Genomic DNA, 14043 nt, shown 5'->3' with positions numbered 1-14043 from the left:
TGCCTTATTTCAGTCATATTCACAACAACAAATGTATACCCTCACATATATATATATATATATATAGGTAATGAGTGGAGGATAGGAGGGCTTCTTAAAGACAAACTAACAGGTCTGTGAGAGCTAGAATTCTTGCTGGTTGGTAGGTGATCAAATACTTATTTCATGCAATAAAATGGAAATTTAATTATTTAAAAATCATACAATGTGATTTTCTGGATTTTTTTTTGTGATTCTGTCTCTCACAGTTGAGGTGTACCTACGATGAAAATTACAGATCTCTCCATTCTTTGTAAGTGGGAAAACTTGAAAAATCAGCAGTGTATCAAATACTTATTTGCCCCACTGTATATGTATGTATATGTGTATAATTCTTATATTAAAATGAATTTCAGTGTATTATCATGTTGTTTTTTTACTAGATATTGTACAATGGAAATACCTTTGTATTACTAAACTGAAGAACTTTTGTCATTTCTTTTGTTCTCACTCCATAAACAACTGGGTTGAAACAACTTGGAAAAAGTAAGTACATTGTGCTCACAAATACATGACTTCTAGAAGAATTTTTTTTTCTTATTCTGTATGACATGAATGCAATCAGAGCAAAAATCAAACTACCCGATATCACAATTAAGTGAGTAATGCAGGTGTTTATGGCCTTCATTTGGGCCTTACCAGATCTAAACACAGAGGCAAAAATCACAACATATGAAGCAGCAATCAGAATACAATCAGCAGTTGGTATCAGGAAAGCATGCAGTTGAAAGTCCTACAATGTTATTAATAGTTATATCTCCACATGCTAACTGAACCAATGCCATGTACTCACAAAAACAGTGATCAATGACATTTGTTACACAAAATGTCAGTTTTCCAGCCAGAGAAACCATTGTGACAATTAGTAGTCCATTTCTTATTACTGGCACAACAACAGACTTTACAAAGTTAGGGATTTTCATGTATTTATGATAGTAAAGAGGTCTGCATATGGCAAAGTAACGATCCAGTGCCATCCACAAAAGCAAAGTAGTTTGAAATGCTCCAACAAAGTGAAGGCAAAACATTTGTATCAAACAACCATCTATGGATATCCCACCCAAGTTGAATAAAAAGCTAAAAATCATATTAGGTAAAATATAGGCAAGAGCAAGTCTATCACGACTTCAGTGATGTGTTCTAATCTCTGATTTTTTAAAATGAGAAACATGTACAAATTGTCAAATATGCAACATATACTTTGAAAAAGAGATTAATTTAATTGTGTAATGGTGTAGCAATAGCATGAAAAAAGCATGTTACCAAGGGGTCAGAGTTTGTATGGTTAGAAGGTCAATGTGGGCCCTTTCTATGTTGATAGCAAATATGTAGTTAGAATGACTACATATATTGATTTTGAACATTTTGTACCAAAAAAAAACACTTCGTCAATTTTTTATGCATTTGCTTCATTTGTTTTCCTAGGTTAAGCATTTTCGGCAGGTGTACAACATTTTTTACAAGTATTACTTTTCTGGAATTATTATAAGTTTTGACTGACAATTAGGAGTCGTGGTGATAAACCTTGTGTATCTTTGCCCCCTTATGACAGTAGTTAGGGAACTCTTAGAAATTCATCACTCATTACTGGACTTTGTTTGGCTAGACCCATCTCAAGAGTCACATTAAGTAGCCAGTAAACACATTAAGTAGCACTCAAGGGGAACAGGCTTAAGATTAGATTGGACCATGAGGCACAGTTGACATCACCAAGGGTTCAATTATCTTATTTTTGTGTTAATAAGACTCTGACCACTTATTATCACAAGTGATGTCATACCTGTATGCTGAAACAAAAACAAAGATTTACATTGCATGACTGGTCCCTTACAGAACAAAACTATATGGGAATATATTGTAAAATATAATGCGATATATTACATAATACATTTCCATATATTGGAAACTACTGCTTATATTATTCAATATATTGTAATATTTTTACACAATATATTATTCTGTATAATTTCTAATATACCATTATGGCATTTAATATATTGATCATTCATATATTAGGAAATGATCTGAAGAGTAAGGCTGCTGATTTTGTTTACTTTTAATTTATTCCATATCATTTAAAAAACACAACAGGTTTAAAAACAATATCTAGATAGCAACATGACAGTATGTGTCTATAGTTCACCAAAAATAAACAACAGAATTAATAAAATGTAGTTTTGATCGAGTACAAGGCATTACTTTTGAAAAGTAATAGGACAAATTCAATGCATGACAAAGATGTGTTGGCACTTACTTTAATATCTTCATCCAGTGTGTCACATAGATTCTTCATGACAAGCTTGAAAGCAGTAGCTGGACTTCAGACTAGACAGAAAGCTTTTTAATATCTGAAGGCACCAGGCCTCAACATTGCGAGTCCTTGAGTACTCACAATCAGTACTCATTCCCAAGAAGACCTGCAAAGGCTTACAGTAGACTCTGCCTGTCAGTCAACACTCAAAAAGTTTGAAGTTCCACTCAAAAAGACTGCATTTTCACTGAATGGGAAAAAATTAAAATTAAAATTTTATTCATTTTCTAATTTCACAAGTCAGGAGAATAACTTTAGGTTTGATATATTAATGTGACATGATATTTTTCTCCTAATTATTTTCATGTTTCCTTTGTATTCTGCTGTAAGTAAATGAAAAAAGACAAAACATACTGTGCATTTGTGGTCTGCTCTCCCAATTTGATTTATAATATAAACTATGAATAATTCCCTGGAATGCACTAAGAATGTTTAATTTTTCTCCCCAAATTCTCATGTCTCTTTCCAGGTTTGTTCTCACATGAATGCTGTAAAATGTAATTATTATGAAATATAGACATATATTACTATAATGATATGATAATTTTAATGATCGATGGTTGAAGGGTGAGTAAAATAATGTCACCTCATTGTACCCAGTTTTTGAAAATGCTTATTATAGAGTTCATACAGTGAACCTTTTGTTGATTGTTTAGTGTAAATGGAAGTTACTATCATAATAGCAACTTTAATGATGCATATAGTAATATTTAATTTAGAATGGGAAACGGTGTGTGTGTCCGTGATGGTTATAAGTTACATTATTCCACCATTAGATGGCGACAAGAGACTGTTTTTATGAGTGAGTGAGATTTTTATATTGAAAGAGACTGCAACAGGGTTGTAAACAAGTATGTTCACTTTCAACAAAACCTTGTAAAATGCAGCCAACAAATGCACTGAGCAGTGCTGTCATCGGAAATCACCCTAAACAGATGAAAGGATAGTACGACAAACATATTGCTTTCCTCAGCGGACATTGACAACTAATGTATTATTGTGAATATGAGATTGAGCTGAAGACTGAATGCTGTATCAGATGCAGGTAATCACACTCACTCAGTCCATCTCTCTCTCATAATACTCGATTCTACATAATACAGTGAGCTTTTATTACAGTAATACAATACGTTTTTAATGAAGCAACTCAACGTTCCTTCGTTAGTTCTAAAGTGACGTTTGCAATTTAGTAATGGAGGCTTGGGCTCAGCTGATAAACTGTCAAACTGAGATATGAATCCGAGGCGGAATGAAATAGTTCTGCATACAAAATGTTTTTTAAAGATACTCCGTTGTTGTTTCTTATTTATTTACACACTTGTACTGTCCAAACACAATATCACACTCTTAGCTGAGTGATATCACTCTGTATCAGCATTCCCTATGGCTGACTCACAGCTATGCTGATATAGAGCAATATCACATGGCTACTAGTGTGATATTGCTCATATATTATGTGAAAATATACAGATAATGTGCAATATAAGTAAGCATTAATAAATAAGACTCAATATAAAGCTTTAAAAATGTCACTGTGGACCTGTGTATACAGTATTATATACTTTTTTTTGCTCTGGCACTGATTTAGCCAGATGTTTTTTTTTTGTCATTTCCTTTTGAGATTAACACTTCTCTTCTTGCTGTGTAAATGTTTAAATTCTTCATAATTTTCATAAATATCAAATGGCGACCAATGAAACCAATCCTGTAACCCAGAGTTTGTTCAGCCAGCTTCATTTACACACATACATTTACACAATGCAAACAGATGTGACCTAATTTACACCCAGCACCAGAATACTATAGGAACAGCCTGCACCATGATGCTTAGCTCTTGTACAAATATATATATATATATATATATATATAGTTTCTCCAGGTCAATGAAAGTGAAACTGATAGTCTTGTTTTCTGTCGCCTTAGCACTGATTCTTAATTTTAAACTATCTGCACATACCTTTTGAAAAAACATCTTGCTGTAGTCTTTGACTCCGAGCTTAACTGTATACATTAACGCTATTTGGTATGATCTCCATTTGCCAAAGTCATGTGCTCAAAACAACATACAGAAATATGAAGAAAGAATGAGGTACAGTCAAAGCACTTACCGTGGAGGAGATTTCGCAGAGGTTTCTTATACTGATAAAAGAAAGTGTTAGAGGAAGCATGTGAAAGAGCAGCCTGTATTGTGACTTGATGTGCATTGCTTATATCAGTCACTTACAAGCGAGTCTTCATACTTACCAGAATTGTACATTACACAAGGACAAAGTCAATAAGTCTCAAAAACATTTTTGTGTACTGACAACAATGCCATCAAATTGATCCTCGTTCACACAGATCCAGGCGATCTAGATGTAGTTAGTGATCTGACTAAAGAAACACTATGCGCCTGTGCACATACTAACCCTTTATCATCTTTATTTAAAAAAAAAGCATGAGTATGAGTTTTTGTCTCATATTTATATCATATGATAAGCGATATCACACAAGCTGTGAGAGCAATCACACGAATGGTTTGTCCCAAATAGCATAAGTGCAAATGTGATTTTACACAACAGTTCAGTAAATAAGTTAATATTGTGTTATATTTTAAACACAATATTGTCTGTTTTTGCTCAGTTTTGCCAACAAAAATATTACCTGTAAAGCCACAGCAGAATTGTTGTGGGTCTCCGAGCAACACAGCAGTGTTTAGTTTCTGAATGAATCCGCGTTTTGAACGAATCGTGTGAATCAATGATTCAAAAGTCCATTCATAAAGTGATCTGTTTACTGAATGAATCAGCCTTTTGAAAAAATCAAATTAATGAATGACTCAAAGACATTTACCGCTACCTGCTGGCAGTTTTAGCTTAATTTTTAGAGTATTATTTCATTTAAAAAAGGTGAAAAAAATTAAAGGGATGGTTTATATCTGTTTTGGTTACCAATGACTTCCATTGCATGAATTAAAAAAAAAAAAAACTCAGATGTTTCTCAAATTATCTTCTTTTATGTTCCATAGTTTATGTTAGGCCGTTGTAGCCTAAATGTTTATATTATAATACATTTTATGTTGAATCAAGTAAAATATTTATTTCTAAAGCTTTCTATTTGTAATGTCTACGTAATACTTTATCGTTTAACACAAAAATAGCTTTAAATAATCTTTTGGGGGTATTTTCACAGCCCAAAATAATTTATATAATATAATCAACACATCATGTACTTAATTAGATAAAAAAAAAATAATTGACTGACAGCCATAATACACATTTACACACACACACACACACACACACACACACACACACACACACACAAATATAAATTTATTTAGGTATTTATGTAAATTGCTCTGGGAATCTGTATACATTATAATACACAAAAATATAGATATCTTATTATATATATATCTTTATTTATACATTATATTATTATATATTTACCTATATATTATTTATTTGTTTGCTTGTTTTTTCAAAAGGCTTCTAAATATGAATGAATTTTATATGTATGTATTTATATATTATTTTGTAAGATACATTTATTTATATTTTATTATATATGTTCCTTTTTAAATAAATATTTATATGAAAAGTTCAAAATAAATACATATTTTTTTTTATCATATAATGTCAAATATTTCTTCACTTCTGAAATCTTAAAATCAGAAATCAGCACAGAAATTTGTCATCTGACTATATGCCAGATGCAGCATAAAAGGTAGGGTAAGAAAGCTAATATAATGTAGTTAATACCTTAAACCAGTTGTGGAGACTGATTTTCTCCAATTCAGTCTGCTCTTTTGGGTTGCTCTGCAGATAACGGCAAATGAGAGAAGTCTGATTATTACCTTGAGATTCATACCTGCTCTCTTTCTTTGTTCTACTTTGTAAAATCTCAGTTTACAAATTGATCTTTGCTGAAGCGAAGATCTCACCCCGTGACAAGCCATGGTCCAAATGTAATCACTGATCTTGTCCAGATCTCAAGAGCAGAATGACAATCCAGCTGGTGGCCTGACCGGTCCTCGGGTGCTATTTGTTTTCTAAATGAAACTCTTAAGGGGAGGCTTGAAGCAGAATTAGGTTCCTGTCATGGCCTTCACAGAGCTTCCTGTCATTTGAATTACACTATTTTCTTTTTCTGAAAGAAACCCAGAAATCAAGTTTAGTCTTTAAATGCATTACACAAAAAGCAAAAACATAAAACCAAACAAAGAGAGGAAACATAAATTGGAAATATTACAGAAGGTATAAACATACAGCGCTGAAATTTGTCATCTGACTATATGACACTTGCAGTATGTACTGAAAGGTAGCATCATCAAATGTAATTAATACCTTAGGTTACACATTATTTCGATAGTCCACTTTAGACATTCTACTAACTATAAGTAACTTTGTAACTACATGTCAACTACATGTCAACTAATTCTCATTAATTTGCAACTACATGTCTACTAACTCTCAGAGTAGAATGTTAGGGTAGGTTTAGGGTTAGTAGAATAAGTTGACAAAGAAAGTGTTAGAAGATATTAAGCAGACAGTCTGCTAATACTCTACTAACTGCTAGTTGACATGTAGTTGCAAAGTTACTTACTGTTAATAGAATGTCTAAAGTGGACTATCGAAATAAAGTGTTACCATACCTTAAACCATTTGTGGAGACAGAGTTTCTCCAGTTCAATCCGCTGCTTTGGGTCACTCTGCAGACAACAGCAAATAAAATCACAGCATTCTGTGCAGAAAGAAGGAAGAGACGTCTGATTATTACCTTGAACTTCACACCTGCTCTTTCTTTGTGCTATTTTGTATGATTTACAATTACAATTGTTATTTTCTGAAATGTAGATCTCACCTTTTGACAGGCCATCTTTGGTCCAGATGTACTTATTGATCTGGTCCAGGTCTCGTCTTGCTGGAAAATCTCCACACAGCACTGTAAAGAGGAAGATCCCGAGTGACCAAACCGTCGCTGGTTCCCAGTGGTACTCGCTGTATGATCAGATACTCGGGAGGACAGTACTGTTCTGCGCTTGTTGTTTCCATTAATATCCATGATTAATATCCACAATTATGCAAGAAATTATTCGATTTGCAGAAGTGTATCCCATGCATGCAGTTGTTGCCTGCCGCATGATAACCCAAGCCAAATCCTCTTCAGTGTTCGCTGTCTGGCTGAGGACAAACCAGTCCAGTTCCTCAGAAGGCATGGGCCGCTCTAGGACCATAATGTAGCAGTCCAGCTCCTCCTGCCAGTCCAGAAGCTGGATGATTTCAGGAACCCCTGGGGCCTTGATTTACTCGAATTAACAGAGCGGCCTCCAGTGGAACAGGTTTGGGATAACCCTCCTAGAAGAAAAAAAGTGGTTATGGATACAGGACTTAAACAAGTCCTGGACAAACTGTTGATTAAGCTTGAAAAATCAAAAGATCATCATGAAAAACAGAGAGAACAAAAACTATACTTACAATGCTGATGAGTTTCTTGTACTTTTTGGAGATGAGTTTTACTGCTTCCCAACCCTTAAACTCAGCTGAATGCCAATTTCATAGCTGCATGAATTGATATCTGGTAAAATATAAATAAGAGACTTTTAAAGATTCACTACAGGACTATTTAAGTGAACTGTGGTAGTAATTTAAGGTGTAAAATATACATTGTTACTCTACATCTTGTTATCATCGACTGTAAAACAAAGTGCATGTTAAAGTAATGCTTAACTGTTAAACTGCTGATTGCAGACTGATTCATGTCTAAATAAGAACAGACTTTGTCTCAAAAGTGTGTGTGTTTTATGTTAGGCTTATGGTACCAAACTAACCAATAATTGTCCTCTTGTCTGCGATCTGAAACAAAAACAGAAATCAGGTTTATTACTGTAGGTCTTAAACCAAAACAGATAATGTATAGAAAACAAATGCACAACAAAGAGAGGCAACATTCTTAAAGGTTAAAAAAAGGGAAATTTAAGAACAGGTAAATTTCAGAAAGTCTAAACATATAGTGCTACAACTTGTCACCTGAGCAGTGTATGAAAATTGACTATATGATAGTTGTAGCATGTATTTAAAGGTAGCGTATAAAAGCTTGTGTCTATAATCTGATATTTAAACCAAATCAAAAATCCTTCAAAATCATCCAAAAGCATTTACCATAAACCAGTTGTGGAGACTGAGTTTCTCCAGTTCAATCCGCTGCTTTGGGTCGATCTGCACACAACAGCAAAGAAAATTGCAGCATTCTGTGAAGAAAAAAAGAGAGACATGTCTGATTATTACCTTAACACTTGATCTCTTTGATCCAAACTACCATCTTTAATTAAGCCATTAGTCTCAGATGTTCCTGAGAATGCTTCTGTTGCTTTATTCTATCTAGTAAGCTTCATAATTGCAATTATACTATGTTATAATGCAGATCTCACCTTGTGACAAGCCATCTTTGGCCCGGATGTAATCTTCCATCTTGCACAGGTCTCGTCTGTTTGGAGTTTTCTGGAAAAGTATCACGAACAGGAGGATCCCGAGTGACCACACGGTCACTGATTCCCCGTGGTACCTGCTGCTCATCAGATACTCGGGAGGACAGTACCGTTTTGTGCCTGGAAGAAAGAGATGTTGTCTGATGTGTACATTTCTATTAACACTAGATATATATATTATAATGCAAGAAATTATTATCATAAAAATGGATCCCATTCCATGATGAGAGCTCGACTCACTCACTCGAGTCCTGTGTGAACGGCTCTTAACTCATCACCAAAGTTTGAGACCCACCTTACAGCTCTGAGAAATCAAACGTACCAGCAAAGGATGTGTAACCCGCATCAGTAAGGAAGTCACCACACCCAAAGTCATTCAGTTTGTCTTCGAGGGTGCTCGAGTTAATCAGAATGTTTTCTGCCTTAATGTCGCAGTGCAACACTCCACGTTGGCAGCACGTCTGAGCTGCAGATGTTGCCTGGCGCATGATAAACCGTGCCAAATCCTCTCCAATGCTGCCCTTGTAGTTCTTTATAAATTCATACAGACACTGAGAGGGCATGGGCCGCTCTAGGACCATCATGTAGTGGCCAGGCTTCTTCTGCCAGTCCAGAAGCTGGATGATTTCAGGAACCCCGGGGCTTTGATTTGCTTGAATTAACAGAGCGACCTCCAGTGGAACGAGTTTGGGATAACCATCCTAGAAGAAAGACAGTTGTTATGATATAGGACAAGTCCTGGACAAACTGTTGATAGTCTGTTGAAAAATAATTTATAGTCTGTGATTGTTAATATGAGATTTTGAAAACACTGACAGTAAGATTACTTACGATGCTGACGGATTTCGTGTTCCTGCTGGAGGCGAATTTTACTGCCACCTGATCAACAAAACAAAAAAAAGGATTTGTGTGCAGAATTCATATTTAAATCATTAACTGTGAACATATATGTAGATTGTAATGAATTCTAAGAAGGTTTTAACAAGTCTGACAGGTTAAATGCTCTAAATAGTTCATATGATACACTACGATGTTTGCAAATGAAACAGTGAGACAATTATAATATTACAAAAATGATTAGCTACATAAATATTGTAAAAATTGATACCTGAAGGCCATCTTTCAAACGGGTCGCTGCATAAAAGTTTCCAAAGCCTCCTCTACCCAGATGAATGACGATTTCATAGCTGCATAAATTGATGTCTGTTAAAAGATAAATAAGAGGTACATTGCATATATATAAATATATATATATATATATATATATATATATATATATATATATATATATATATATATACTGTTTCGTTGTCTGTTGAGGAAGTACAGACGTTCCTCTCGTTGATAGCAGAGGAGCGGATTCAGCGAGAGCTTGATGGGGCGCCGCGGAATGAAAAAGTTTTTCAGGAGTCGCGGCAATAGAGGCGGCGCAACTGGTTCCACTCAGAACAGGCCTCGCCAAACTTATTTGGTTCAGATGGTGTCAAGCGTGTGTGGCAGCAACCAGGTGAGGAGTACATAGACAAGTGTATCTTGCCTACAGTCAAGTAGTCAACCAGCATGAGTGCTGCCGGCACTGGGGAGCTACAGTTCATTGAGGGAACCATGAATGCCAACATGTACTGTGACATACTGAAGCAGAGCATGAGCCCCTCCCTTCGGAGACTGGGTCGCAGGGCAGTATTCCAACATGATAACGACCCCAAACGCATCTCCAAGACGACTACTGCCTTGCTAAAGAAGCTGAGGGTAAAGGTGATGGATTGGCCAAGCATGGGCATCCTCAAACAGAAGGTGGAGGAGCGCAAGGTCTCTAACATCGACCAGCTCCGTGATGTCGTCAAAATATTGACACTTTGGGCCCAATTTGGACATTTTCACTTAGGGGTGTACTCACTTTGTGGTCAGCGGTTTAGACATTCATGGTTATTTTGAGGGGACAGCAAATTTACACTGTTATACAAGCTGTACACTCACTACTTTACATTGTAGCAAAGTGTAATTTCTTCAGTGTTGTCACATGAAAAGATATAATAAAATATTTACAAAAATGTGAGGATATATATATATATATATATATATATTATATAATATAATTTCACCTCAAATTTAAAATCTTATTGAATGTTAAAAAACAGTTTATGTTATTTCACAGCTACCAAAGTGCATATTAAACCCAGTTTAAACAGTTTAAACATTTGATACACAAAATGTATCAGAGCTATTTGAATTCTACATAGAATGCTATATTTTATAACAATATGGATGAGATTGTGGCTGGCATACTCTGTCAAATGCGGCTTTACGGAGCTCAACGGCTCTGAACGGCTCTAGCCCAAGCTGTGATATAAACTAACGCTATTGGCTATTTTAAAAAGGGGTGGGGCTGCTTGATATGTCCCGCCCTGTCTTCCTGTTTCAGTTAAAATGACGTCAACACAGAGTAACGCTGCGTGCTTCTAAGCATTTCAGGGGGCCTTTAAGGACACTGAGGTTCAAGGGACACCCTCGACTGTGAGTTGTAAGATTTGTTGTCACACTGTGTTTGTTTCACCCCTAAGTTTCAGTAGCCCCTCACCGCAGAACAAAGATCCAGGGGGTGGGGTTGGATTCACATCTAGGGAGTGGAGACGGGTAGGATTAGGTATATGTAAGGTGGGAGGAGTTGGATCTGGATCCAACCTCGCCCCCTGGATCTTGTGTTCTGCAGTGAGGATAATCTCCTAAGTTTTCTGAAACAGAGGCTAAGAAAAGTGGCGAGTGGTTAATTTTGCTTTTATTGTCAATACAGTTTCTATTTTCTCTTCTGTGATGAAGCAGTTATACCACAGTGTCTGAAGTGCACGGCCTCATTCACAGAAAATGATAAACTGTAACATAGGCCTATCATAAGGCATAGGCATTATAATGTATATAGAGAAATTTAATTCAGTGATGCAGTTCAGTTGCTGATACTCATAATACATATTGATAGTAGGCCTACAGTATAGGCCTATATTCATTTTGTGAAAATACAGAGATTATGATAATCGATACAATGAGGGTACTTTCATTGTAAAGTTTCATCAATAAGTAGTAGTTATAGATGAGGTTATAAGTGTTTGTAAAGATGGTTTACATAAATGTTAATCACAGTGGTCACTAATAACATGCTAAGCATATTCACAGAGAAGTGCCTGGTACAGTTACACAAGTTCTTCTCTTGCCAGTGATTAAATATATTCAACCACTAGCAATAGTCTCATCTATAGACATGCATGACAATAATCAATTTTTATTTATTTATATAATTTGAAAATGTAATGAATGCATCTATTGTTTATTCAGTTTTGTGGGAAATGAGAATATATAGTATACATGAACATTTTGATTGTCACAGCATTTAGGCAAACAAGGATGAGGTAGATCTCAACGCAGTTTAATTTTTATTATAAACAAAAATGAAGATAATCCATGAGGAAACAATGAAAACCACAGGCAAATACATATACACACAAGACAAAGAACTGAACAAACTGAAGATGATATTTACAGAGGACAACAAGGGGTAAAACAAGAAAAATGTGTGCAACATTAGCAGTGTCCTTTGCAATAGACAAGAAGCAAGAACATAGAAAACAGGAACAAAACACAGCAAATCCATAAAACAGAACCTAAAAGTCCAGAAAACAACATAACTGACAGTGATAAAAGTATGTTATTTTTTAATCAGTATTAACTACCAGCAGTCCTAATACTAATACAGACGGAACTGTGAGTATAATCAACTCAGGCACATATAGTGAACAAACTGACAATAACCTTATACAAAATTTTTTCATGCATTGTATTTGCCAATCAATATGTGGTAATTTTATTAAATTTGAAACATTTCACAATTTGAGTTCTAATTTCTGTGGTTCTGAGACCATAAATGATAGGGTTACATATTGCAGGAACGAGATGATACATTGCGCTAGTTAAGATACGTGCATCTCGGGGTATTGTAGCTACTCTATACCCAACAAATGCAGCGGTAACACTGATATAGGCTATTACTATGGTCATTATGTGCGTGGTACATGTGTGAATGGCTTTATGGCGGGATTCACCAGAAGGTGAGCGAAATATAACAACAAAAATGATGACATAAGAGCAAAAAATCAGAAAACAGTCAGCGGATGTTATACCGAAAGCTACTGTAAGAGCTAAATAGTTTTTAGTAAGATCATTACAAGCTAGATTAACAACTGATGTATGCTCGCAGAAACTGTGGTAAATCAAATTTGTTTTGCAAAAGGTAAGTGGCACAACTAGACCAACCATGGCAATAATGCTAACAGCGTTCCGAATGCTAAGAATTGCGAAGAAAATAAGCGAGTTTGTCAAACTTACAAAATCATTGTAACGCAAAGGATAAATAATAGCAAAATATCGGTCCACAGCCATCCCAAGTAAGATGGTGGACTGAAAACAAGCAGAAAAATGCAGACAAAACATTTGTATTAGACATTCATGCCGCGTAATTGTATTCATTTCCCACAGAAAGCCAACCAACATCCTTGGAATAAAGTATATTGGCACAAAAAACCCTAAAGCTGCAATCAAACCAATTAGAATATACATGGGAGCATGTAATTTTCTCTCTTTTGCAATAATGATAATCAAAATGCCATTAGCAAATAATGTATAAACTAAGATGATGCAAAAAGGAATGAAGAGTAGCGGTCGGTACCCTTTTAGGTCTGTGAATCCAATCAACTGGAATTCAGTAAAAGAGAAGTTGACTGATCGGTCACCCATTCCACTTTTTAAAAGTGTGCAGTACAGACCTTCAAAAATAAAGTAACAAGAATAAACAGCAGTTATTCCTCAGAATTTGTAAGCTATTTAATCTCATTACACTGAATGCATTTATTAATCATATTAATTTAATGATAAATATTTTAAATTAATCTCATTCTCCAATACATAAAAATGTAAACATTTTAAAGACAATCTAAAGCATAGCTCAACAAAACAAAGAAAATACATGGTTACCTATACAATGTTTTAAGCATAAAAAATCGCCAAGAAGAAATCAGCAAAATTATTGTTATTCATATTTAGTTTAAAGCTCTGCTGTCTCCCAGTATCTGTCTGTTCTCTGTTCTGCCTCTCCCTCCACTGAGCAAACTCTTCACTGCTCTTAAATACTCTGTCTTTGCCTCCCCCAGCATTGCACAGGGATTTGGGACTTGTTAAA

At 35.2% G+C, this 14043-nt stretch overlaps 2 protein-coding genes and 1 pseudogene across 2 annotated transcripts; all 3 read right to left on the bottom strand.

Annotated features, from left to right (window-relative positions):
- Nucleotides 1-418: 418 nt before the first annotated feature.
- LOC107569478 (olfactory receptor 52E4-like) lies at nt 419-6290 on the bottom strand (annotated as a pseudogene).
- A 1324-nt stretch (nt 6291-7614) lies between these two features.
- Nucleotides 7615-9493, bottom strand: LOC107569477 (serine/threonine-protein kinase pim-2-like). The gene is made up of 4 exons (XM_016255583.1): nt 9142-9493; nt 8763-8939; nt 8494-8582; nt 7615-7689 (listed from the first exon to the last, which is right to left on the bottom strand). The coding sequence occupies exons 1-4, from the start codon at nt 9401-9403 to the stop codon at nt 7615-7617; spliced, it is 603 nt and encodes a 200-aa protein (XP_016111069.1). The 5' UTR covers nt 9404-9493.
- A 3163-nt stretch (nt 9494-12656) lies between these two features.
- or55c1 (odorant receptor family 55, subfamily C, member 1) lies at nt 12657-13601 on the bottom strand. The gene has a single exon (XM_016255588.1). The coding sequence runs from the start codon at nt 13599-13601 to the stop codon at nt 12657-12659; it is 945 nt and encodes a 314-aa protein (XP_016111074.1).
- Between the last annotated feature and the right edge of the window lie 442 nt (nt 13602-14043).

This window comes from Sinocyclocheilus grahami, unplaced genomic scaffold (assembly GCF_001515645.1).
Source record: "Sinocyclocheilus grahami isolate Dianchi unplaced genomic scaffold, SAMN03320097.WGS_v1.1 scaffold1349.1, whole genome shotgun sequence".
Taxonomy (NCBI): Eukaryota; Metazoa; Chordata; class Actinopteri; order Cypriniformes; family Cyprinidae; genus Sinocyclocheilus; species Sinocyclocheilus grahami.
This window is presented reverse-complemented; position numbering and strand designations above follow the sequence as displayed.

Excerpts from the sequence above, each read along its gene's own strand:
- LOC107569477 (XM_016255583.1), bottom strand. The coding sequence starts at position 9,403 with ATGATGGTCCTAGAGCGGCCCATGCCCTCTCAGTGTCTGTATGAATTT. Across the intron at positions 8,940-9,141 it reads GGGTTACACATCCTTTGCTG|GCACAAAACGGTACTGTCCT; the intron begins GTACGTTTGATT and ends TCTTTCTTCCAG. Across the intron at positions 7,690-8,493 it reads GTCTCCACAACTGGTTTATG|GAGGGTTATCCCAAACCTGT; the intron begins GTAAATGCTTTT and ends TTTTTCTTCTAG.
- or55c1 (XM_016255588.1), bottom strand. The coding sequence starts at position 13,601 with ATGGGTGACCGATCAGTCAACTTCTCTTTTACTGAATTCCAGTTGATT.